Source organism: Rattus norvegicus, chromosome 7 (assembly GCF_021556685.1).
Source record: "Rattus norvegicus strain SHRSP/BbbUtx chromosome 7, alternate assembly SHRSP_T2T, whole genome shotgun sequence".
NCBI lineage: Eukaryota > Metazoa > Chordata > Mammalia > Rodentia > Muridae > Rattus > Rattus norvegicus.
Window position 1 is genome coordinate 110,495,777 of NC_141540.1, and position 27,013 is coordinate 110,522,789.

Consider the following 27,013-nt stretch of genomic DNA (forward strand, 5'->3'; position numbering starts at 1 on the left):
TGGTGGTGATGGTGGTGGTGGTGATGGTGGTGGTGGTGGTGGTGGTGGTGGTGATGGTGGTGGTGATGGTGGTGATGGTGGTGGTGGTGGTGGTGAAGGTATTTGAGGGGATGAGATCCACTGCATGCAGCGTGCCTGGCCCATCACACACACCTCGATACAGCTTAGCCCTTCAGACTTTTTTTTTAAGAAACCAAATTGAACATTAAAACTGTGAACACATACTGTAATACAGTATGAGACATACACTGACCAAAGAGATACCAACTGAAATTATACTCCTGACCAATAGATGACTTGTTCTTAGTGGAATACTCCATAAAAAAAGAAAAGGGGGTGGTGGTAATTAAAAACCTAATAAAAGAAATCAGTGACCCTTGAGAAAGTACAGCAAGGAAGCTTCATCCAGGGCAGTGAATGGATGGACTTCTGCATTGCAGGAGGCAGGCTGGGCTCCACTGTGAACACAGCAGAGAGGATGGAGACATGGGTGAAAGAGTCCTAATAGGTAGAGCAGATCTGTCTGAATCGACTGTCAGTCTGACAGGATGTCTGAAGGGCAGCTGGGAATGAGCAGAGGCCCTCAGCTGTGACTTTAGGGATGCCAAGGAGACTTCGAAGTGCAGAGGGACTGGCAAGGTGGCCAGAAAGCAGAGATGAGGAGGCCCTTTCCCCCGGCAAGGCAGGATCCTGATGACGTCCCCCGAGAGTGGCATAATCTTGTCAGTGAACTGCAAGTGACTGATATGGCGACTCCAGCGCCACAGTTAATAGTGCAGCAATAGTGCAGCAGTTAACGTGAAGCCCGCAGCCCCTGTCAGCGGCCTCCTCCATAGCGTAGCTTAGCAAACATGATGCTTTCGTTGCATTGAAAATGATCCAAGAAATTCCTAAATGAAACAGAGAAAAGAATGTTCTCCCCATAGTTACATCAAAGGTGTGACGACATTCCTGACAAGCGTTGGTTACCATGCTAGGTGCTGTCATGCTTGTCATCCAATTTGCCTGCCTGTCCTACATCTTAGAAGGAAATGCTGGGAACAGTCATCCTGCATCCCTGTCCAGTTCAGTTCGCAGCCCAGTCCTGCTTGCTAGTGCTAAAATGTTAAGTGTGTGGACGGAGAGCATGGCGAGAAGTGTACAGGCTACATGAACAGTGCTCACAGGTGGAATCGTTACACACTTCTTCCATAAGTGTATGGAGACTCTCTAGGGGCAAAGGCAGCCTCGTGGTAATAAATCAATTGCCACTGTCAGTTCACTGTTTAATGTTCTTGAGAATACATGAGATTTATCACCGAGGACTTGTAGAATAGCGGTAGAGTATGAAAACACAGTCTACCGGGGAGATGTACGACATCATTTGGATTTAGCGCTGCCATCTGCTTAATAGTGCTGAGAAAGATTGCAGTCGTACTTATGATCAGCCATTCATAGCAGTGACAGATGCTATGCTGGGTGAGCATACTGGGAAGAAGTTCCTTAGCACTGTGGACTGTGCGGTGAGCCATCTGAGCAGAGCGTGTGTTGGTTTCACACCCCAACTCTAATCCTTGGCTGCACAATCTCCCTGTCTTCTTTCTAATTTTCATACAACCTTAGAATGTGTTTCTATTGATTTATAAAAGAGCTTTCCTAATAAGTTTTACATTCATGTGATCTTTTTAAAGCAAAGTTAATGTTGCCTCGGTTAAAGGCGGGGGGGGGGGGGGAGGGGGAATGGTGTGACATAAGTAATGTGGCAGGATGGTTTAAAGAGGAGGGGGGAAGGGAGGGAGAGAGGGAGGGAGGGAGGAAATGAAGGACATTATGCATTCCCAGGACAAGCAGTGGTATGACCCTCTCGAGAGTCACCCATGCACCTATGTAGTCACTTAACTATGTTAACTAATGTTAACTTCCAACTGAACATGAAGGTTTAGTAAAGAAAATAGTGCCTGTGAATTTGTGTAGACCTAGGTTTAATTCTAGCTTCTTTACGCCCTTACCTGTATGAATTTGGCCAGGAAACAGAACTTCTTCGAGTCTTCTCACAAAAGTGTAGCACTAGAACTTCCTTGTGGCTGTGTGTTTAAATGAACTAGTACATGCGGTGTGCGTGGCAGTGCTCTGGTCAGTCACCGTAGCTGCGTGCAGGAGACAGCACACACTGCTGGAACCCCCTCACACCATTTCCTAGAAGGGGAACGACGGGGAGTTCAGCCTGTAGAAACCACTTTTCATGTCCAAAACCTTTGACAGCCTTTCCTCTCGATACAATACCAAGAAATAAGCAGTCTGCATATTCATAGTCCCCTAAGACATGCTTGAAAACTGTCGTGAAGTTAGATTGTTACAGAGCTCTCACGGCTGTCAGTAGGCCTGTGGTCAGAACTTGATGAGTTATAAAAAACAGGTCAGTGCCTGAATTCTTCAAAATGTATTTAAACCTCATTGGTTAAACAGTCTTTGTTGAACTGTTTCTATATTCTTTGGAAAGGGATTTTGCTATCAAGAAAGTTGTATTTATAGGTGTGCCTGGATTTAGAGCACTACAGTGAGCACTCCACGGTAGGAGCTCTATCAGAGAGATGGGGGCAAGGATTTCTGAGAGCATCCAGGTAAAGAGGATTAGATGAAGGACCTAGTTTCCTTCCCACGCGCTCTATTAAGACAGGAAATGATATACTTACTTTCAGTGAGGAATGCAGTCTGGGGTAAAGTCTCTTTGCGACATGTTGGTTTGTGGATGCAAGTGGAAGGGCAACACTTACATTACTTGATATGAAATAATTTATATTTAATAGCTTATCACACAGCTGGTAGCTATTGTTCTGTCCCAGTTATTGTCAATAATTACTTAAGTTTTAAGTAAGTGGGCTATAGTTTTATTTTTGGCATTGTCTTCTGTTAGTGTACCACAGAATATGTTCTCAGCAATGGAGAAGGTCAGGTAGAGCTCTCAGTGAAGCAGAAGTAGTAGAGATAAAAGTGTCCCAGGTAAGACTGAATCAAGACTTTATTGATTAGAAATAGTTGAGTGTTTTACCTGTCTTGCCTAGTATGTCTGCCTGGATTTTAACTGCCGACCTATTCTTTACTCACTGCCTGGGTCAGCTCTGAAATCCGTGCTGTAAGACTAAAAAACGGCAGCTACCTATTAGGACAGTTCCTGTGTGGAAGCAGTGTAGCTTCTGGAAGAATTGGTCAGAGGCTGGTTTCCATATTCAAATTAAAGCATAATTTGACAGGAGGTTTCTCGGACTCAAGAACAACATCTAAGTCCATGTCTGCTGCTATGACCGTCCTCACTGGGAACAGGAAGAAATGGCATGGAAAGTGTGAACACTCCCGTGCTCTCCACCTGGGCTCACAGAGGCCCGTGCAGCAATTACAAAGCTTGTGTCTGAGCAACACCTCTTTCTCATCTTCCAGTTGGGTCTTGGCGTAGGTTAGCTATCTATAAGTTTGTTTCTGTTTTTCTTTAACTTTACAGAACCTTTCCACAAGCAGCCATGGTTGAGGGCCACTCCTGCTGACCAGTAAGCACTGTGTAAATGGGGTGGTGCACATATTGAAAGAACTTGGCACAATCTAACAGAGTTACCTGCCCCCCAAATATAAATTCCTGTCATTTCTCTAGCGTCATCCATTCATTTGTTCATCAGATTGGCACAAGGTTTACTACACCTAAAATTGTTCTGGGTACTAAGGAAGCGTCAATGAGCAAAATGCCTAACACTCTCCACCCTTAAAGCCTAAGTTCTGATGGTAGCAATTATACATGAGTTAGGCATGTTTGACTTTGTTGAGAAGATTGATTTAAGATTGGAAAGCAATTCAAGAGCTTGCCTGAGTGAAAAGCATCTGTGAGAACAGTAGTCTGTGTGAGCGGAGTCCTCTGTGCAAAAGACCAGGAATGCACTGCGTCATGGATTGGGCCATCCAAGTACTGTGAGTTTCTTATTTGAACTCCAAAATCTTCAATAGAAAGTATTACATTTCCCTTTAAGATATTTCTAAGTAATTTGGTCTAAGAACTTTTAAAGACGATGTTACATTCATTTTCTGTCTAAACTAAGTAGCAATGCAATTGAAATAACTTACACATTTCAAACTTTGAAATTAGTCAGGTGGCAGAGGCAGGTGGGTTCTAGTCCAGCCAGGTCTCCACAGAAAGTTCCCGTCCATCCATAGCTACACACTGAGACCCTGTCTCAAAAAGACTTAAAGCTAACCAAAGGCTGTGGGGCTAGAGAGATAGCCTCATGTCCTGCTTTTAGAGAAACCAAGTTCATGAGTACAAGTTCAGTCCCCAGCACCTATGTTGGGTACCTCATAACTGCTTGTAAATCCACTCTCAAGGGATCCAATGCCCTCTTATGGAGAGTGTTGTTTGGACAACCAACATATCATCTGTGGCGGCAACTGTGTTTAGTAAAGCAGTAGCTGCCAAAGGTGTCCAGGCTCTGGTCCCCCAAATTGGCAAGTATGTCACTTCACATTGCAGGTGGGACTGTGTACGTGGGTTACTGTAAAGAATTGAATTGAGCAAATATCTGGGGGGTTATCATAATCACAGCAGAAAGAGAGAATGTGTAGCTGTGGAAGAAAGATAAAGTTGAATCAACGGTGCTGACTTTGAGGGTCAAGGGAGAAGCTACAAACAGATATTGCATGTTGGCTGCTTTGTTTGTAGTGCTCTCCTATGGAAAACACAGACACATCAGCACCCAGACCAAGGACTGCCCTCTGCATCTGTAGCTATTTCTGCATTCCCAGTTGTTTCTCACAAGACATTCAGCCATCAGTTAAATTTGTAAGAAAAGGAAATAATAATAATCAAAAGACTGTTCATTGTCAAGATTGATGTAATTAATCAATAAGTAAGGATATAAAAGGAAATAGCAAATCAGGAGTAAAGGATATTGAATGATACTATGAAACCCTCAGAAAATAAGCTAGAAAGGTGTCCTGACTCCCACTTACAGAAGGATGGCATGACATCAGACTGAATTTTCTCAAAGCCCGATGGGATGGCTGGCAAGCCACCTGACTGGAGTTTCCTCTTGGTATTCTTGCTGGTATCCCATTCCCTATCAGAATTCCCAGTCTGCACCGTGCTCCTACACAGTCTGTCACCTGTAGCTGTCTATCCTGTAAGTTCATGCACAGACCACAAATACGGCAAGCACCACACTAGTGATGCTGACATACGTCTGTTCTTTGTAAATACACTTTTTAATCAGTCAGTAACTGTGCTAGCTTCTTCAGCAAACAGTTTCATTCATCCCAAGTTCCTGAATCTGCCTTTGAGAAAAGAACTTGTGTTTTCCCTCTTTCTGGGATGAGTCATTTCCCAGAAGTCATTCCCCTCTTAATGTTACACTTTCCAGATTTCGTCTGCTGGAAAGAATATGAACACAAATGAGAAACTCATATATAAAAAGAAGTCTTCAACCTGCCCTATCATGCAGCCATTCCAAACACCTATCGGTTCTCCAGAAAATTTACCAGAATTAATAGGAAGAAAAGTTAACAAAGAGACTTCATACACATTCAACCTTGGTCTCCCTTATACCACAGAGAGCACATGCAGGCCCTCACCTCAACTCCGATGTTGCCCCACAAAAAGGATTTTATGGTTTTGGAACTTGAACACATACTCTATTGTAGGATGATGTCACAGGTGAGGCAGGTACAGGATAGAAGGAGGCCTGTCATTGGAGGAGAAGGAAGGATGGGCGGGAGAGAAGTTTGAAGGAAGAGGAGACTAGGGGAGAGAGGAAGAGACAGGAGGGAGAGAGGGAGAGAAGCCGTGACAGGACAAGATGGCAGGTGATGTTAAGATTCTGCTCTGTGTATTTACAGGTTGTTATTAATGTTCCTAAGGGATGGATGGTACCGGGCTTTGTATGTTTAAGTGGGCAATTATATCTTACCAATTGGGTCAAAGATTATTGTGTTGCGTGTTCTTTGTGAGGGTTTGAGTGTAGAAAAGTGTGCCAAGATATCTAGCAGATATCTTGGACACCTCAGTACAGAGCTAGCGGGGTAAAAGACACCGTTACTCTTTATTAATTTTATATTTTTACAATAACACTCTATTCTTTCTATCGAAGCTCATTCTCAGCCACCTTCTGCTCCTCCAGAACGACTCTCAAACTCTGTTCCATGCTCTCCTCCCCTGAGGCCCACTTGTCACATTCTCCACCTTGCATCTTGTTGTTGCTTCTACCTAGAAAATCCTGTGTGCGGTTTGAGTACTGCGTGCAGCAAGGCCAGTTGTGGGTTCTGACTCTGCCATTGGCTGTGTGAGCACGAGCAGCGTGTGTTCCTCTGAAACCTTATATTTAACTGCTGGGATGGTGGAAGGGTGTGTCTTCTCCTGCACAAGCAGTGCAGTTAGGGAGTGACAGTGAGGTGCAGCCAGTATAAGACAATGTCCACTCTTGTTATTATCACTGGGTCTGTGTCATGATGTGAAAGCACTTTGCTCTCAGGCATCACTGCATGCTGACTGACTAGATCATGTGATATCAGTATTTCCAGGGAGAGAATATTGCTATAATACTGTTGACAGTGTCTCTGAGCAACCTCTCTGCCTCACTTAAACTTTGCAGCACTCTCAAGAAAGATGAGCTTTTCCAAACAGTGCTCCTAATGAGAAAGTAGAATTAACTTTGCCTAAATTTGCACAAAGAAAACCGAAACCTGGCTTCTCCATTTACTTCAAAACCTGTCTCATGGTAACTGCTCCCTTGATCTCTTCTTCTGAAGTGGATGCAGTGAGATGGAAAGCACCAGTCTAAGGTGAAGACCTGGTTGTGCAGATGTCCACCTGGCATTACCTAGCATCACAGTGATGATACCTGTTCGTGGTCTGTGAAACGCATGGAGTGCACATTGGGAGGCTTCTGTACAGGGGTCACCCAGGGTTACCTGGGCAGTGGTGGTCTTACCAACAAAGGATTGTTATCCTTTTACATGTTCGTTTTCTCGTGCTCTAGTTAAAACATAATTTCTCCAATTCTGCGGCATTATCTGCATCCTTGAAGTAGCAAGTGCAGGACTCTTCTGTTCCCGTAGGAAGGGTGGCTGTGGTCTCTGGGTCAGGACTGAGGCACACCCATACCCTTCTCTCAGATCTTTTGAGCTGTGCTACCATGAATCAGCCCAATTGTTTGTTTGTTTATGAAGCAGACTGGAAAGTACTTCCTGGCTAATGAGAGGACATTTTGAAGCTTGAAGTCTAGGCTTCAGGTGTTCCTATCCATCCCTCTTCTCATCAGGTCAGTCTTCTAGTAGGATGCTTCCTGGAAGCTTCTCCTGTCTCCATGATGACTTCCTGTGTAACAGGAGCCGAGAAGCTGAGGACTGGGCAAAGAGGTTATCACTGGCTCCCATCCACAGCCCTAGCTCACCTGTCAGGAGTCCACTGATCAGGAAGAAGTGCAGCCTAAGAGATGACTCTGGCCACTCTTGGAAATGACAAAAAGTCAGGCCTCAGCAACCACACAGCAGCTTACAACCATCTCTAACGCCAGGAAATTGGTGCCCTCTTTTAGCCCCTGAAGGTACCAGGCACATGTAATACACATATACACATGCAAACAGAATATTCATACTAGTCTAATAAAAGTAAATCTTAAAATAAAGAACATGTGCATGTTAGCAGGCAGCCTATCTTATTGGTTTTCTTTCTTGATGTATAAGTGAACTTATTTTATTTGCTAAGATAAAGTGTACTTACAGCAAAGAAATGTATACCTATCTGAAAGAACCAGCTGTGTGCCTGGTTTCATGGGTATGTGACCCAGAGGGGCTGTTTTCTGCACCTTGGAAGTGTCTCTGGCTTTTTCTGTTAGATTTGATCATGAGATTTTTAATTCCAGTAATCTCCTTTGTCAGCTGAAGTGACAGGCCTTCTTTTTAAAGCACTCAGACGTATCACAGATTAGACTGCCGTGATTGATGGTTAAATTAGATGTTAGTGAAAAGCAAGTCAGCGTAACTGGGCTTTTTCCCAACTTGTAGCCTTGCCACGGGCCTTGGATAGATCACTTTGTGTCTCTGAAACTGCTTCCTCATCCTGTGTCAGACTGTAAGTCTTCAGTTAGCATGCTTTCCCCCTCTTTGGCTTCTTTACTACTTGCCAACGCAGACCTTTGTTCTTCCTAGAAAACTTTCCATGTCCCCTACAACTGCTTGAGCAACCTTCCCCTCTCTGATCTGCACCACTCTAGAGTCCCAAGTTTTACATCACCACACTGGGCATACCCACTTGTTTGATCCGTATGAGGGACTGGACATTAGCCACATTTCATTTCAAAGACCAAGTCATGTTTGCTACTGCATCCCCAAGGTTGGCACATAGTAGGTGCCATGTATCAGTTCCACAAGCTTAGAATGAAGAGGATGCTGAAGAGCCATCAAGATCATCTCGCACCGCATAGTGTGGGAGCTGCGTGTGTCTTCAGTGATAGTGTGAAAGGTGTTGCTTTCAAACAGATTTCTACAATGAAATGGCCAAATCACTGGGAATGACCGAGTGTGTAGAAGACCGAGTGCAGTACATCATCTATAACGAGTTCTTCCATGATTACACTGCATTCCACATGTATTAGCTATGTTCCTGTTACTGTCATAAAATACCCTGACGAAAGCAACTTATGGGTTACTTTGACACATGGTTTGGGGGGAAGGCATCATGGCAGCTGACCACAGGACATCCAGTCTGGAAGTAGAGAATGATGGGTGGGGATGCTAGCTTGCCTTTATTCATTCCTGATTCCATTCCGTGGAATGTCTCTGCCTTCATGTACGCCCAGTCTTTTCACTGAGCCTAACAGGATGCCTCACAGCTGTGTCAGCAGGATTGTGGTAATTCTAGATCATATCAGACAGTTGTGGTTACAGCAGGTCCTCCATTAAGATAGGAGCCTTGGACGCAGGCATCTTGATGTGTTCTGAGGCGTGTGTCTTCCAGTGTGTAAACTGGTGCTTTTGTCCCTGTGGTGAACAGAGGAGAGGAAGAATGATTCGGAGGCTCTCTGGGGAGATGAACTTTAAACAGAGAGTGAAACCTTCCAGCAGATGCATTGGAGTGTGTCGCTGTGACAAGTGATCCAAGCTTAATATCTGAGAGTCTGAAAATAATCATTTCTATTCACTGATTTAAGATAGTGTAGCCTGAATGCCCATAGGTAGGCCACATGACCCTCCTAGATCACTTTCTTCTCTCTGATTTGACAAAGTACCAGGCAGCATGTTCATATCATTTATCGTGCAGGTGACACTTAAAGTGTTTCACAGAAGAAAGGGACCGCAGAAGGCAACTGGTATCTTTGATTGGCATTTAAAACATTTTTATTAGACAAAGTGATTATTACATCTGAAATGAGGCTTTACAACCTTAATTATAACAATCGGGTTAGGAACAGCAGCCGGCATTTATTTTGTATATAATGGCAGGCCAGTGAAAGTGCTTTGCATGTGTGAACTCTAATTACCCCACGTCATCATCAGCCTGTCATCTACACCACAGCTGCAGTGGTGGCTTATGAAGCATTACAAGACACTTTCCTTATTTAAGCATCCTTCCTTTCTGTCTTTGATTGAGCATTTCTTATGTCTGAGACACTTGTAAAAGTTGAATCTCCAGTCTGAGCTACCTACTCAGAACGGTGCTGCTTACAACAGGGAGAACAGGATCCGGTCCCAACTGAGACTTTAAGGCAAACCCTGGCATGTTAGCCCTTAGCAGTGCAGGGCTCCGTAACGGTTGCCTTTGTTCCTGAGTGCTTTACACCTAATAATAAAAAACCCTCCAACAGCTGTGTGAAACAGGTGGATGTGAGCTGGACAGGCATTGGTCTAAGGCACAAAGGCACAGGAGTGACCAACATGGACTTTGAAGATTCCAGTGGCTCCGGCAACATGTTCTCTAACCACTTGACAGGCTCATGTCACTTTATCTGTGAAAACCTACTCCTATGCAACTGTAAAGAACAATTTATAGAAAATCTATATGAGATTGGGAAAGGCTGACAGTATCCCTGGAGTCTGGCTACCATGATGGAGTAGTCGTGGGCAGAAACAGCTTTTGGGGTCCCTGTGCCCATACATAAAGTCCTAGGATCTATGCCCTGTGATGTGAGACCAATGCCAGAACATGTCATACCTTGGAGAGTGTATGGGCTAAAACCTGGGGTAGGGAAGGACATCCTGCTGCCATTTGCACCTTGCCTGAGTTAGGACTTTATGCTAGACTTCTGGGCATTCTGGGAAAGGTCTGGAAGGTCAGATGTTACTAACTTGGGGAATATAAGGCTCTGGGCTCAGAGAAATTGAGTAGGCTTTTCATTGACAGGGGTCTTAATCTCATCATGGCTTCACAGTTACCTAGTTTCATTACTCAAAGGACATATTTCTAAGTCTATAAAACCCACATTTTTCTGGTTTGTGAAATAGGAATTGAACCTAAAAGAATTTTTAAGTGTGTGTGTGTGTGTGTGTGTGTGTGTGTGTGTGTGTGTGTGTGTGTGTGTCTGTGTCTGTGTGAGGGTGTGTGTGTCTGTGTCTGTTTGGATATATTCAGGTGAGTACAGGTGCCCCAGGAAGCCAAAGAAAGTTCAGATCCCTTGGAACTGGAGGCACAGGGAGTTGTGAGCACCTTCACATGGGTTCTAGCAACTGACCCGTGTCTTGTGTTAGTGTAGCAGTATTCTTACTCACTGAGCCACTTCCCCAGCCCTGTTCAGTTTCTAAAGTATTTAGAAATCCTGAATATGATAAGTAAAGCAAATCATTTTGTTTTTCTGGAATAATAACAAGTAAATGGACTTTTTTCATATAAATTCATAGTGTATAAACTGACACTAATGCCATGTTAAAATTTATATTTTAATACCTCTCAGCTTTATAAAATAAATTTACTATTAAATATTTCAACATAATTTTATAATTTTAAAGGCTTTATTTTCATGTAAATTATATGTATGTGTATATATGAATATGTGCACATGAGTGCAGGGACCAATGGAGACTTAAGGCATTGGATCCCCTGGGGTTGGAGTCCCAGGCACTTGTAAGCTACCTGATATGGGAACCAACTCAGGTCCTTTGCAAGAACAGCATGCTCTCTTAACCACTGAATCATCTCTCCAACCAACACACCCTCTGTCTGTCTCTCTCTCTCTGTCTCTCTCTCTGTCTCTGTCTCTCTCTCTCTCTCTCTCTCTCTCTCTCTCTCTCTGTGTGTGTGTGTGTGTGTGTGTGTGTTCAGTTACTATGTATTATTGAGAGAGAAGGATTTTTGTTCTCTGTCATTTTTCATTATATTGTAAAATGGGTAAAACAGATTAACTATCACAGGTTTTTAAGTTCCTTATTTCCGAGTGTAAGAGTGAAATTTATAGATATGCTGCCTGCCTAACGTGCCCAAGATACCTACTTCTTATTTTTATTTTGTATCTTAAGAACAGTATGATAAAATTGTCTGACAGTTTCATTGTCCCTCCCATCAGCTCCACGGTGGATATTCTGAACAATGTGATATCTCCCAGCCAGGTTTAACAGTTCTGAAAGGTCTGTAATTCAGGAAACCGGACCTTCAATTTTCCAGACCTGATAGGGTGACTGCTCCTTTCTCTTAGAGACAGGGGGATTTCCTGATTAGACTATAAATTTGTCCTGGCCTTTTAAGTTGAACATTATTTAAATTGCTGGCATACAGTGGAACTGCTGTAGATTCAGTTTTAGACTGTAGAAATAAAGAGAGTTTGCAGTAAAGCAATCTCCAAGGTTCTCTTTCCCCGTGCAGGTATGTTATGCTGATGCTGTACTCTTGTCTGTTACGTGTGCAGAAGCATTATGCCTATAAAAACAATGTGCATTCCCTACTTAGAAAGGACTTCATGGCTCAAAATGCTAATACTGATGTGAGCAGTCAGTGAGTCATAATTATTATCTGTGCGTACGTGCGTGTGTGCATGCGCGCGTGTGTGGTAGAGAGTGTTTTGCTGCTACTGTCTTAATTATTGGTAAAGCACTGTGGTTTTACACACATGGTTTGGTGTAAATGTCAGCAGGGTGGAAAAGACAAATAGCATCTCAAGTTTTTATTATCATGACAACATTTTTACTTCATGAACCCTGGGGGTCCTCAGGACACACGTTGAAAGCTGTGGCTCTGAGCCATTTAAAAGATGTAACAGTAATCTGTAGGAGAGAGATGGATCTTCCCGGGGTCAAGCAGCACAGGGTGGAGCAATTTGTTTAAACTGTGTTATCTGTGTGCGTGCTTCTCAAGAAATGGATCGTCGTCTCATGCTAAGCTGTTGGTGGACAGAAGTGTCTGCTGTGCTTGTCTGTCGCAGGGAGCAGTATGAATGCAAGTGTGAGTCCTCCAGTGTAGAGGAGTATCATTCCCGTTTCACTTGAATACATTTTGCAAACACAGAAGACAGCCTTAAGTATGACAGTGCCATCTCCTCTCCCATACGAGGTGCCATCAGCCCTGTGGTGCAGGGTTCCTGTGGGGAAGCAGGTGAGGAGGAGTCCAGGAGAAGCTGAGAGGCAGCATGGCTGGGGCGAGTAGGCGAATCCAACTTCACTTATAGCCGCTTTCATCAATTGCTACAACCTGGTTTTGTGGCTTTTTATTCAACATCCTCCTGAGGAAATGCCATTAAATATTATGAAAGAACTTTTAGGTAAGGGAGGCTCTTATTGAAAGTAGATTGAAAAAATTTTTTTAGCTATTTACCCTGAAGGAATTTCAGATCTTCACTTACCTGTGATAATAGAAAAATAAGAATACTCCCAAAATTTCATTTGAAGTATTACTTTTCATTTATTCTGCGTTATCTATAGAAATTCATTGTTAGCATAAGGATTAATGGTTCTTGGTAGAATAGAAACACTGAACAGGGAAGTTGCTCTAGATCAACTGCCTATGTCACATAATAAAAATTTACCAAGTATTGGCTTAAATATTAATTTGATGATAATATATTCAGAAAGATTTTCCTGAAAAAGACAAGTCAAATAATAGGAAAGAATCAGCCTTGTAAGTCTATTCCAAAGATGTAGTGTTAGTCACCAGACCTCGAAAGGGAATTCAGCAGTGCAGCAGTGAAAAGTTGTCAGAACCACAGGAACAAGGAATAGTTACAGAGCTCACTGAGATTCCACTGAGGTACAGACCACCTCTGGTCCCCATGCTCATGTCCAGCTGCAGGTATCCCTGATTTTGGAGTTCTAGTGTATGATGTCGTCGTCGTGGGGAGCAATGCGAATGGCAAGGTTTATGTCATCTGTCACATTGTTGTGATGATCAAACAGTGTGCCTCTTCTCAGACTTTGAGAATTAGGACTTGAGTGAGTAATAAATTGAACAGAATAAAAAGAAAAACACAGACCTAAATCAAAATATGCACCTGTTTCACTCCCTCCCCCCATCCTTCCTAGAGTCTTGTCCCATAAACTGTTAGAAGTTTTAAAAGATTCCCAAGGAAAGAAACAGATAAAACCACAGGGTGGGGCAGGGATGGCAAAATCACATTTAATACAAGGGTACTGTGAAGAAAGAGCAGCTAGGGGAGGGCCCTGACATACAAGGGTACTGTGAGAAAGAGCAGCTAGGGGAGGGCCCTGACATACAAGGGTACTGTGAGAAAGAGCAGCTAGGAGAAGGCCCTGACACAGGCAGCCAGGATTGAGGGAGCCTTCTAGTGCTTCCGAGAGCTGCTTCTGGAAGTTTCCATTGGTGGGTTTCCAGTGCCCACCAATGAAGAGGAGCAGTGTCTGCCCAAGACCATGGGTCTGGTAGCATCATGCTCTAGGAGAACCATGAAACCCTCCTCCCCAAACAGATAAGCAATTTGAATATCCCACTGAATATAATATTCTGACCCCTTTCTACCACAAGAAAGTATTTTAAGTAAGGGTGTGTGAGTGAGTGTGTATGTGTGCGTATATGGGTGTTGCATTGACAGACAAGCAAGTTGAGAATCTGAGAAGCAAGAATTCATGCATTGCCAAAATTTGCAAAGCTTTTTTGAAACACTAGACTCAGCATACTAAAAATGGCATACCTTGAGAGAACAGTTCTCATAGAATGGATGATTTTGTAATTAATATCCATGTGGCTAAGAAGACATGGCCCATAATGGCCAAACCAGCTCTGGAGTGGGATGGAAATGGTAAATCTATAAAAAGCACTAGGAAAAAAAAAGGGTACAGAGGCCAAGAGATGAAGGATTCATTCTTCTGCTTCAGAAGGAACTCGGCAGGACTACCAGAGTAGGAAAGCACAGTAAGGGATGTACGGTTGTCAATGGACAGGATCTAGGATCACCTGGGAAATGGGCCTCTCTGGCATGCTGTCAAGTTATATGAGAAGACTCATCTTAGTGGTAGACAGGGGTCTGAATGTGAAATGCACAAATGGAGCTGCGTACTAGCCTGCATTAATCCCTGTCTCCTGACTGCTCTGATCGTGTTGTCATGATGGACCACACACCCTGAACCAGAACCCATGTGAATCCTTTCTCCCTTAAATTGCCCTTGTCAGTGTATTTCATCACAGCAACACGGGGAAAGGAACTAAGGCAGGAAAAGAATGTTTATAAAGAAGACTTCTAAAAACAAAGATTGTTTTCTACCGGATACAAAGGGCATGACAGCTGCCAAAGATATAGGCTGGCCATGTGTTATATATACAGAAAGGTGGTGAAAAACTGTTAGCAACAAGCAGGCTACCTGCCACTCGGCTGTCCAAAGGGTACCTGCCAGACTCTGTAGTTTTGCAGGTGTGAGGGATGCAGCCTGCTGTGAGCATCAGGCTAACCCAACTGACCTTCCAGCCTCAGTCTTCTCATGGTTATCCTTGCACAGTAGGGTTAACCTGAGACAGATTGACTTTTGAAGAATAAAACAAAATTAATATTGTCTACTTAAGAGGTTTGTGGAGCAGTGTCTGACATCTGATATATATATATATATATATATATATGTGTGTGTGTGTGTGTGTGTGTATGGAATATATATATATATATATATATATATATATATATATCCATATAGTAGGTAAAAGAGTAGATTCAAGAGTCCAAGAAATACTTTGAAGTCTGACCCCATTCCCCTCTTCCAGCTCCCCTCCCACACTGTTCCCCAGCTCCTCTCAGACAACTGTGTTGAAGTCTTTCCTCTCCCTTCTTACCTCAGAAGAAGAGGCTGTGTGGCACATTCATACCCCCGTGCTGCTGACAGGAGCAGATGTAGCACCTTGTTTCTTTGTCGGAATTTTCAGCTCAGTGTCTAGCACACAAAGATCCCATTTGTGTTCTTTGAATGCCTGAGTCTGCTCAGGATCTAATTTTATTTTGTCAAGATCCTGCTACACTTACAAAGTAACAAGCTTTCTGCCTTTGCTTCTCATCCCGTGAGAAGGAGGAGGAAATAGATGCCTCTGGTTTAGCATTACCACTCATAACATTGTATCTTCCCAGATTGTCTCGGTACATAGTTTTTTCACCTATAATGTTACCATTCATTCATTCACTCACTCAGTATATTAGGCTAATATTAGGTGAGTTGTACTCCTGTGTCCTGGACATTGTTCTGAGGGAAATTGAGCCATATCACCATATCACATATGCATATGAATAGAGCAGACACACAGCCCTTTCTCATGGATCTTGCCTTCTCACCTAACAGAAGAAATGGCGAAGTGTTGTCCAGATCAGTTGGAGTGCTGTGCCCTAGAGTGAGATGAAGGGCAGAGTTGCCATGGTGAGATGGACTGCAGTCTTCCTGCAGCCCTGGCTGGCATGGTACAAGTATACTTGAAGGTGTAGAGCCGCACCGGAGTCTCTAGACTTTTGCTCTCAGCACACTAGACAGATGTGCTCTGGTTAAGACTTAGTGGTACTTGGGTGGGCAGATTGAGGAATGAGTTAAGAGGGCTGATGGAGTATGGAGGTTTTTTTTTAGTTTGGAGTATCTGTTAGAAGTTTAGATGTTAAAAGGCAGTCAGCACATGAATATAAATCTTAGAAGAAACACTGTAAAAGATGGTATAGAATTGAGAGGCTTGGGTGTTTAGATTTTACTTAAAGTGGCTATGGAAAATCATGAAGGGGTTCGTGTACATAAGAGGACTGAACTCAGATGTTCCAACCTGACAGGTCTAAGAGAAGAGTGATTGTCAGGTTTGTGGGCAAGGTGATGCCAGTGGTAGAAAAGAGCCAAGAAGTGCCTTGTTTTCCACAGAGCCAAATGTTTGAGGGGACAGGGGTGAGATGGTTCCAAAGACTGCCATGCCCTACCAGAAACAGAACTACTTTGTGTTTTAATGACATGCTGCTTAGGTGATTCATTAAGGGACAAGAAGAGTGCAGAGGACCTTCAGAGTAAAGGATTACGTATATAGATGCTGAGAGCAGTAGGCCTCAGGGTTGGTGACCTGCTGTGAGATATACTGAAGTGTTTGCACACAAGTGTAGTATTGTAGTTATGCATATGTGTTAGGAGACGTTGCGCTAATAAATAGTGCTTGCCTTTCCTGCCAGCTTCGGCTTCAGGCAGTGAACACATAACATAGGTGACTTCAAGGAAAAGCTGCCCTCAATTTCTCCTCGTGCAGAGTTTCAGAGACTGAGCTAGGGGAAGGATGAGGTGGCTGGAGCAAACGGTCCTTGAGGCCTGCTGACAGGGGTATGTCAACGTTGAGGGCTGCCTTTGCTGATGTAAATATAAGCAAGAGTCTAATAAAATGGCCCAGTGACTCTAAAATAGAAATTAGTGGAAAGGTCTAACCAGGAGGTTTAGGGACAGAGGAAGTTACCGTCGAGCATTCCTTCTTTACTCAAGGGATCTTGATCTGGGAAAAGGGAGGTTGACCTTTTGGAGTCTGTGCTCACTGCATGCTCTACCTGCTTATTCTGGAAAAAGGACAGAAGTGAGAGATTTTAGCCCGTGCCCTGAACTCTCTCAGAGGAGGTCAGAGGAGCATGCCATCTTGTAGCATTCAGGCCTGTTTGTTGACTTGGAGGATGGAAGCAAGAAACATTCTAAAAGTTTTAAGAATGAGTGAGATCATTCCTCGTCAACTGAGTCATAATGGGACGGAGCTGGTATGAGCTAGCCCATCACTGGGGAGGTGACCAGGAGAAGCCCACTCCTGACTTCTCAGCGAGGGAGGCCCTGACCTGCATCTTTAATGATGGAGTGTGGACTGTTCAGACTCACGGGTTTGCTTGTTTGTTTGTCTTGTTTTTTCTCTTTGTTTTTATTAATATTGTAGGTTGGGCCCTTTAATGGGATTTTCTTAGTGTTTGTCTCCCTTCTGCGATGCCATGGCTTTTAGTTTACCCACAGGAAATAGGACACATCTTTTGGTAATAGCAATGTGAGGTACACGGAATGAAACGCTAGGAAAGCAATTCTGACGAAGCTGACAGGAAGGAGAATGGGGCGCAGCTGCTCCAGCTTCACAGCCTGATGACAGTCATGCAATAAATAATCAGAAACCGGGTGAAGTGATAGCAAATGTCAATTTAAAGTTTTCACTTGTCAAAACTAAGATTGTCTTATCACCAAACCAATGCAGGGCCAAATTATGCTGCCTTTTATCTTCCTGATCACTGGAAAATATTCATGACCTGACCGCACCCTGAGTTGTATGTGTGCTCTCCACAGATAAATTCCCAGCCTGTGTGGATGTTCATTACCAGTGATGTTATTTAATGAAGGAGGTGGTTGTTACCCTCTTGGTTTATTAGTCGCAGTGCCTGTCTGTCATGTCTGCTCTGAGGTAACCGATTGGGAGTTGTCTTAGGAAATGAAGTCCTTTCGGTTTTAGAAAACGAAGTCCTTCCGGTTTTTGTGAAGGGCAGTCTGAGTTTATCTGTGTACCAGGTTAAAAATTTTAAGAACCATGAAGTTTATTTGTTTAAAGGAGCCATTATAATATTACCTCTGACTCTAGAAAAGAAAAACAAGACTCATTCAAATTTAGTTCCTTGATGGCATCTTTCATCCATTTATTTGCAACACAATAAAGTAGCTTGACTCATTTGAATTCATGTTCAGTGGCTGTGCCTTGAGGAGCACTGCAGGATCCAGCCAGTCCAGCACTTGGACCTTATACATGACAGTAACTTCACCAGGGACTTTGTAGACAGAGGCCAGAGTTCAGACACAGGGGTCTTGACTGATGTTTGAAGACATTAGCATTGCCTTCAAACCTTTGGCTGATCTGAGTTTCTGCTAAAGAAGAGAAAAAGTGTCATTTAAAGCAATAGCATGTTTTGTAGAAGAGCCTTGTTGGTTCTCTTGCTTGGTGTAGGGTTTTGGGGTCTTTTGTTGTTTTTTGTTTTGTTTCGTCTGTCTCTCTGAATGTAGAGGTCTATCTCTTTGTTCCAGCTAGTTCTTCTTACTGTAATTGTTCAGTGTGCCTCAGGGAAAGTTAGGCCTACAGGAGGAGGAGAGAGAGCAGAAGGCAGAGACAAATAATGCTGTGCGCAGTTACTGGGACTGAGTGGCATGGTCCCCGGGGACCCGTACATCTGGGCTGATTGTGGGGATGGGTCACGTGAACTCTAGGAGAGCAAAGGCATGTGGAAGAGTGAGCACCTGAGGAAAGGAAGGGAGTGGCGTTGGTCCTATACATGGCCGCAGAGCCTTGGTTATAGGAGCTACCACAAGCAAGTATAGCGCCTCAGCTTGTCCAAGGCTCATTGTCAGATGACAGTAAAAGCAGTTTCAGATGAGGTGGGATAGTGCCCACAGAGAAGCTGTCAATAAGTCAGCTGCTCAGGTTGTGTGTATGTGTGTTTCTGTGTATGTCTGTGTGTCTGTCCATGTCTGTGTATGTATATGTCTGTGTATGTATGTGTATATCTGCTTGTCTGTCTCTTGTTTGTCTCTGTGTGTGTATCTTTTTCCACACACTGGTCCCTCCGTGCCTGCTGTCAAAGCCTCTAGTATAGGCCAGGATGAGAGATGATGACAGTAACCAAGGATGGGAGCCAACTTGATTATGAATGGGAGAACTGTGACATTTAGGCTTGGAGGGTGAAAGAGAACTTGTAAGCTGAAGGAGCAGTAACAGGAAGCTGCATCTCAGTGGAACAGCACCTCTCTGCTGAGGTCTGAGGGGAGCCGGGTGTCTTCATGGTACCTATAGATTGTTAGGTGTATTTTACACAAGAAAGGCAACACGGGATGAGGGGTAACTGAGCTGTGCTATTACCAGTGAGGTTTTTAGGCTGGTTCTCTGGCATCCTTACCTGTAACTTGGATTGATAGCTCTCCTACCTTGTCTCAGAGCATGTGTATCTCAGCAGCCCACACAAGATGCCATGCTGTAAAGGTGTGGAATACAAGCTGGGTTCCATTGTGCTTGGAAGCCTCCTGTTTGGCCGTTGGAACTTGAAATTATGAAGGTGCTAGTATCTTGCAAAATTTGTGGGAAAGAAGAAAGACTAAGGGGATAAATGGAACCTAACCTCTTCCTCAGATACATGGCTCAGTAACCCAGTGTCTATGTGTAAAAACAACCAGAACCATCTACACTTCAAATGTGGTGCTACTGTTTTATATAGTTACTGCACAATCTTGGTGATGGCAGGCTCTCCTCACCATCTCAAGGTCATGGTAGACTAGACCCTAGACTTGCCCATCTGTTGGAAAGGCCTTACAACTCCCTGGGATGACTCATCTGCTCTCCCAGTGCACTCTCTCCAAGCACCCAGCGTGAGTTTTTGCCACTCCAATCGTAGTACAGTATGCTGACGAAGAAAAGCAGAAGCTCCCAGGCCTGATTAATAGATGAACAAAGTGCCCTCAACTGTCATAGTACCAAGTTCTGTGGAGAGTATGCCAGAGTCTAAGAAACCATCTCGGTCTTTAGGAAAGACTGGTGCTGGCTGCCTCCTGCCCCATCCTCCACAGCACCTGTTGGGAAGCCAGCCTTTGTTGTTGGCGTATAGTTCTCCGCCAGTCCCTCTGAGGACTCCTGCCTTTCATGCTCTGTGGGGCGGTTGGCCAGATAGATGTGCTTTGAATGGCAGCCTCCAGAGTTAAGAGTAGAGCTTTTGATAGTTAAAAAGTCTGTCTTCTCTCAGCATTCTGTCATGTCAGGAATTGATTCCACTTCAGCCCATTCTACTGTTAGTTTATCTGGTTTTGAGTACTTCGCTGGGTATGATTTCACCCCACAGCAGAAACATCTTGTGCTAACAATGTTTTCTTTTGTTCGTGCAGCGGAGCGGATTACTATGATTACGGGCATGGACTCGGCGAGGAGGCTTATGATTCCTATGGTGAGTGGCCATAGTACAAGAGAGAGAGGGCAAGTGGCCGTGGACAAGCCTTAAAGCTCCTGATTAGAAGACACAGCCACACTTGTTTAAATGACGAATTCATTTTGTGTGTGGACCCTCTTCTTCCTCCTATGTGCTCTGTGTGCGCCTTACTATTTCCAGAGGTTCACGTAATAGTTAAGCAAAACGTGTAAAGACCGCACGCTTAGGTGTTTTGTTTGAGTCGATGGCCATGCTGACCTTCTCACTGTTTTAACGGGTAGGTCGCCAGACCGCAGACACCTGCTGGCACGTGTCTTTGCTTCTTCCTAGAAAAGGAGATGACGCCTTTGAAATAATAGCCCACATGCTTCTTCCTCTCCCATCTTTACATTTTAATTCATTCCCAACCCCAAGACCTCAGAAAAATTATACAAAGAATCATTTCATAAAGGTCATAAAAGCTGAGCCCAGGAGGAGACACGGGGGTTTGTCAGGCTCATTAGGAGGTAACTGTTCTTAGTTCGAGGGAGCCCATAAAGGTGCTGGGCAATCCATGACCAGAGTCTCAATATGCAAAAGGGTGACAGGTTTAATTAACAGAATTGACGGCGGCGGCGACAGAAATGATAGTGAGAAGAGCCCTTGCTGCAGGGCAGAGGGATCAGGGAACAGGAAGCCTCTGTTGGTGGCAGAGCTCCAAGAATGCCTAGTGTCCTGTGCCTTTGAGTCAAGAGCCTGGGAACTTGACTCTGTGACATTTCCCTGACCTTAAATGAAAACCCATTTTCTGATACACTTTGAAGTGCATTTTATATCCCCTGCCAGGGGCTGGGGTGGCCTTATATTGGCCGTTTTTTTAATTTTCTTTTGTTGGTTGCCTTTTTTTTTTTTTTTTAATTCATAACGCTTGAGAGAGATGCATGGGTTTAGTGAGTGCTATCTACTTAAGTTCACGTGAGTTTGCCAGAGGGAGTGACGTTGATTGCATGTTTGTATCAGAAGAGGTCATTTTAAGTATTTTTCTCTCACAGTCTTTTAAATTGGTCTCTGGGGACACATGGCTTTTTGATTGCTCTGTGTTACGGCAGGGACTTAACTGTTTGCTGTCTGAGAACTGGGGATACCTCAGAGAGTGTCCTGACACTGGACACTGGTGAAGTTCAGGGGGGCAAAGTAGTAGAGTGTCTATGGCTACTAACAGCTGTCCAGCATGCATGCTGTTCCTGATATGGTGTCACTGAAGGAATCCATGCCAGTGTGCCTCCTGCAGGCCCCGTGTGGAGAACCTGGAAAGAGGCTGCAGCTTTTCTCAGTCTACCATTTCCACTTTGATCTCTGTTTTTTCCTCTTTTTTCTTTGCCCAAATTATCTATTCTGTTTTGTCTTTTCTGTTGAAAGGAATTAGAATGGCCCTTTTTCATTCTCATCAGAGTTTGGTTAAAGGCTGCTGTCGGATTTGCCCCAGCAGGGAATTTTTCTTGTACTTAGTTGTTATTCCTAGCACAGAGGTCATTCTCTTCTCAAGGCCATCTTGTCGCTGATGTCACGATCATTTTGTGTTGTGTTCACAATATTTTTAAGTAAATCATTCTCTTTGTGGTTCTTTTATTAGTTCATCAGAGACATGTATCTCCTGTATGACATTCACCACTGGTTCTGACAGATGAAGCTCCTGGGACCTCATGACAGTGGCCTAATTATGATTCATCTTCCTGATTTTAGGGCAAGAGGACTGGACTAACTCAAGACATAAGGCTCCTTCGGCGAGGACAGCGAAGGGCGTCTACAGAGAGCAGCCATATGGCAGATACTGACTGTACTGTCTGATGTTGTGAAATAGCCAATCTCCACCGTCCTGTATACTGTTCAAAGTAATTGTTTTCTATGACCAATCCCTTTTTAAATAAATCAAAATGCTTAAAATCTGAACGGATGGAACTTAAAGCCACTTTGTTGAAGCATCCACTTGGCAGGGAGAAGAAGGACATGTAAAATTTTGTTATTTGCAGTCTGTATATGAAAGCTAGGTTATGAAAAGGAAAAAAAATAACTTTGATTAACTAGTGTTAAACAAAAAGATAGGTTTACTAAATATGTTAATCCATTCTTTAACATAAGCCTCACCTTTCATTTTAAAGGTTTCCATAGAATTTAGTTATTTTATCTTTCAGCCATATGCTAGTTTTTTTTTCTTTCTTTCTTTCTTTCTTGCCAACTTGCGTGAAAAGGGAGCCAATTACAAGTGCAGACAATGTGGTTTCTTTTGTAACTGAGTCCTGAAATGTTCTGTAGTGTTAGGCAAAGTCTCCTCTTGCTTGATACTAAATAAACTTTTGAAAGAAATTTCGTGTGTGTGAGCAAACGATTTCATGGTTTTTCTATTTAAAAAGTCCTTCATAAATAGCTGTAAACAGGGAAAGGGTTCCTCTAACAGCGCTTGTCATAAAAGGGTCACACTCAGTATTGTACAGCTTCCTTTAAAAGTGGTATAAAATTAAACGTGCCATGGTATACTCACCATAGGTTCCAATGCGGTCTAAAGAGTCCACACGGTATCGAACTGCTCAAGTGGCAAGTTAAACCCATGCAAACCAAACCTGACTTTAAAACTGGTTCTAAAATAACTACTGGATTTTCTGAAAAGGATGTGGTCAGTTTTCATCTTGTCGAGCGTTTTCTCACTAGTGCAACTTTGGATTTTTTATGAGACTTTTGGTACCTTAGTGAACACCTCGCTCCATGCTGGAAGCATAAGCACAGAGCTTTTAAAGACACTCTGACTTGACTAATTGAGGTCGCACTCGCCAAGGCTGAGGATGTGTAACCCTTAAACGGTCTTCATTTTCAAAGGTAAATGAATCAAATAAGATTTTAATCTCACTTAATTTATCTTAATATAACTAATAAAGCCAGGGAGATTACAACTTAGCCAGTGTCATTATCCATTTTAGAAAGGTTTTAACATCACCTAAATTCTCATTTTAAAAAGTTTAATTTGTTTTAGTAATCTAAAAAGCCTTAGTCTAGCCAGTTTAATTGGGGCCAATTCTTCCCTATTAAACAACTGTAAAACATCATAACTAGTTGTGTGTAATACATCTTTTGGTTAATAATTGAGGGCGTTCTTAAAAGTGACAAGGGTTTAATCAAGTTATTTGTTAACCATTTGGCTTAAGTTTTAATTGTAGATTATGTAAAATGTTTATCTTTTATTTTTCGGGGGGCTTCCTTATATTTATTTTGAGTAAACAGATTTCTTCTTTTGTTAGGAAATGTTGACCACCTTGGACTGTCAGAGGAGCTCCGTGTGACTTAGAGCAAACAAAGGTAAGCGCCTTTTGTCCATGATTTAGAGGTGCTGAGGAGAGGAGTTCTTGCTAATGCACTGGGATGAACCCTGGGGCCCCCACCACCTCTTCCCTTGTGACAGCACCCTGAGGTCCAGAGAGACCTCCTGGGGCAGCCAGGAGACATTCACAGCATGAGTAGGGCAGAGGCTAGAAACAGGAGGCTCAGGCTGTCTGCACCTAGATTCCTAGCATAATTTTCAGTGAGAATAGAACAGTTTAGTGGACAATCTGCAAAGGTTTTTCTGAATCCTTAAGTTAAAGAAAGCAGTCTGTCTGCCAAACTGAATGTTAAATGTGAACCTTTCAGTTTTACACATATGTGTGAAAGCAAAAACTTACAGAAATATATATATATATATATATGCAATTTTTCAAAGCCTGACCTTGGAGAACAGTGCTTTGTGCTTCTGAATCTCGAAAATTAGGGCTTTTATAAAATAAAATCAAACCAGGTGTTTCATACAATCTGTTTTTAACTCTGGAGATCTGTAAAGCAGGTATCTGTAAAGGAGTGATGGCATCGTTAATTTGATCTCACTCTGCAGACACACACCACTCAGGTCCTGGGCCACATGCTCTTTCTGATACTTCTCTTTTATGGTGTGATGTTTGAGGGTGTTATTGTGCGGTTTGGTACTTTGTTCCGTTTTCGTATTCTAAGATTCACTGTTATTCTGTGGCCATGGCTGGCCTGGAACTCATAGCCCGCATATACCACCTTGCCTGGCTGGCTGGCCTCAAGTGTTTATCTTTAAGCTCTGGCACTCAGCTGTGCACTCTGGGCAAGTGTCCCTTCCTGTCAGTCCCTAGGAAATGATGCAGGCTGCAGTAGTCATGGTTCTCTGTCTTTCAGTAAGTGATCCTACTGTAGGCATTGTTTAACCAGACACTGATACAGTCACATACAGCTCAGTGGTCAGGATTGAATTCACATATCTAATATAGAGAAACATACAAGCTTTTCTTAATAGTCAGAATTAACTGAAATGCTTAAATTGCTCATAGAAAATGAATCTCCGCTCATAGAAAGAAATGAATCTCTTCTAATAGAGCAAAATGATGATATGTATTGTTTGTTGTTTGCCTGGGTTTGTTTTTTAAGTAGGGAAGGAATGTAACATGTCAGTGTCAGAGCTTTGGAGTCCTTTCTTTCTGAAGTATTCTTGGTTAGCAATTGGCAGAGCAAAGAATAAAGGTAGCCTTTTCTTTTCTTGTGGTTTACATAGCAAATAGAGTATTATCATAAAATTCTGTGGGTCAAAACTGTGACACAGGGCTATAGTCAGGGTATTGGCAATGGTCCATTGTATAAGCTCTGGGAAAACCAACCCCTTCCCTGCAGGCCTTCGTGAAGTAGATGCACTCCCTTGCTCTCTCTGGCTCAGACCCTGTTCTGAGTCTAGAGTGTGTCAGTCCTCGGGTAGGCTTCTTCAATCAGGACTTGTGGGGTAGTCAGACAGGTTACCTGTTACCTATATTTCACTTTTACAGAGTCCGTAGCTCCATCAGTTGGTGAACGGGGATTACTCCAGGAAGTAGGAACTGTTCCTGTCTGTTTTGAGGGCTTCTACTGGCTGCTGCATTAGTAATACTTTGCTTCTCTGCAACCTATGACTTAAGGGAGGCCCTGACAGAGCTGCTTCTACCACAACAAGCAAGATTCAGAGCAGAGCAGAAGCAGGAAGGAGCTAGACACAGTCAGTCCCTGGATGAACAAGCCCCCAGGTCCACACTTCCCCCAACCAGGCTCGCCTTGCAGCATTCCATCATTTGCAGATAGTCTGTTCACAGTTTGAATCTCTCAGTGGATTAAGCTGTTGATTCACCAGAGCCATCCTGAAGTGATAGCCTCCCTCGTGTGCTTTTACTTCTCTCCTGGGCAATTCTCCATGCAGTCTGGCTGATAGAGTCGAGCATCACAGCTACAGGGCAGTCTCTTGGCTGGTCACTCCCTCCCACAAACCTGACTTCCTCTTGTTGCTATAAAGAGTGTCTGTCATGCCTCCATACTATGCTGTGCTCGTGTGCTCTGCTCCTGCCCTGTCTCTTCCTGTGTCCTCCTTCTGTCTCAGGTGATGACATTCCGTAGGATGAGTTCTGTCCTAGATGCAGATTAGCTAGTGGGGTCACAGTGATGTAAAAGATACAGGACCCTTCATTTAAGTCATTTGAAATCTGGTCATTTTAGTCAATCAGTATCCTATGCTCTTTTGCACATCCCTTCAGGACTCAACTCAGTATCCTGTTAACTCTCCCATCATCCTCTCTGAATTCAGCCAGGGTCCCCTCTGCTGGTAATTATATTGCCATCCTCTGCCCTCTCTGAAGAGCTGATTTTGTGATTGTTACTTCATTTCAGTCTTGATGCCGTTGCACAGTAGTTGCAAGCTGTATCAGTGGCCAAGCCTGTGCTTATCACTTCCTGTAAACTATTTCATTGAATTCTAATTACTTTAAGTGTTGCCGTCTGCATTTTATAGAGGCAGCGATGAAGCTTCGGAAGGTGAGGTCATTATGTTAGCTCTAAGTCCTCATAATTGATAGAAGCCAGGTTTCCGTACAGATGCTGGGATCTACAGTCTTCGGGTTTTAAATCACTTCCTTTTCCGGTCTTCATGTTACACCGGTCTTGTCGTAGTGAAGGCTTCTTATAATGGGGAGCCGTCTGCTACCTTATATCCCACTGGGCATTCGCCAAACATGTGACTAGCACTGCTCCTCCCTTCCCTACCCCTGCCCCATGTTATTGCATAAGGAGATGCATTGACTTTTCAATGAAAACATCATGTCCCAATCATGTACTTTATTCCAAGTCAAATCACTTTTAGTATTCACGTGGGGTACCTGTCTTCTGAGTATCTGCTTAGCAACAGGTGGAAAGGTTATAGAGACAGAGACAGCTCCTGCCCTTCCAAGTGTCACAGGTCTGCTGTGAAAAATTAGAAAGCCAAGTGCCAACAAGCATGGCCTCGGACACATGCATGTAAGGTGCTTTATAGATGCCAGAAGAGGGATGCAATACCCAGGCAGGGTACTTAGAGAAAGGAAGTTGCCAATAGGGCCACAGGAACAGAACAGAACACGTTATAGGAGTATCCATGACCCAGCATGGTAACCTTGGATGAAACTTCCCCTTGGTAGGGTCACCACCCACGAAATGAATATAACAGAAATGTCTGCCTTCATAGAGCTATGCATCTACAAGGATGCCCAAAACAAGGTCAAAGTTCTTTCATTCTCCTGTTGCTATGTGTTTGCATAAGACAGTGTGATCCTGGAGGAAATGTCAACCGTGTTGGATGATGAAAGGGAGAGATGAGCTAGGCTGGTAGGTGAGGGACATGGTGCATGTGCAGAAGCTCCCTTCCT

At 43.5% G+C, this 27,013-nt stretch overlaps 1 protein-coding gene and 1 long non-coding RNA gene across 6 annotated transcripts in view; one reads left to right on the forward strand and one right to left on the reverse strand.

Annotated features, from left to right (window-relative positions):
• Khdrbs3 (KH RNA binding domain containing, signal transduction associated 3) overlaps positions 1 to 27,013 on the forward strand; it is a 150,815-nt gene that overhangs the window by 120,985 nt on the left and 2,817 nt on the right. For 2 of the 4 annotated variants that reach the window (XR_015624364.1, XR_015624365.1), the window contains exons 8-10: positions 20,254 to 20,312; positions 22,017 to 22,165; positions 23,564 to 23,621. Coding sequence is in view for 2 of the 4 variants with exons in the window: in NM_022249.2 (NP_071585.2) it covers positions 20,254 to 20,312; positions 22,017 to 22,108 (151 nt within the window). In the remaining 2 variants the exon portion in view is untranslated. Of the gene's footprint in view, positions 1 to 20,253; positions 20,313 to 22,016; positions 22,638 to 23,563; positions 23,622 to 27,013 lie in introns of those variants that run through there. The other 2 variants (NM_022249.2, XM_087558902.1) reach the window with 1 other exon arrangement.
• LOC108351507 (uncharacterized) lies at positions 12,106 to 17,034 on the reverse strand. Of its 2 annotated transcripts, none has more exons than XR_015624824.1 (3): positions 16,920 to 17,034; positions 15,696 to 15,746; positions 12,106 to 12,656 (listed from the first exon to the last, which is right to left on the reverse strand). It is a non-coding gene; the product is annotated as an uncharacterized LOC108351507 (long non-coding RNA). The 2 variants fall into 2 exon arrangements; XR_015624823.1 differs by having other exon boundaries at positions 16,832 to 17,024.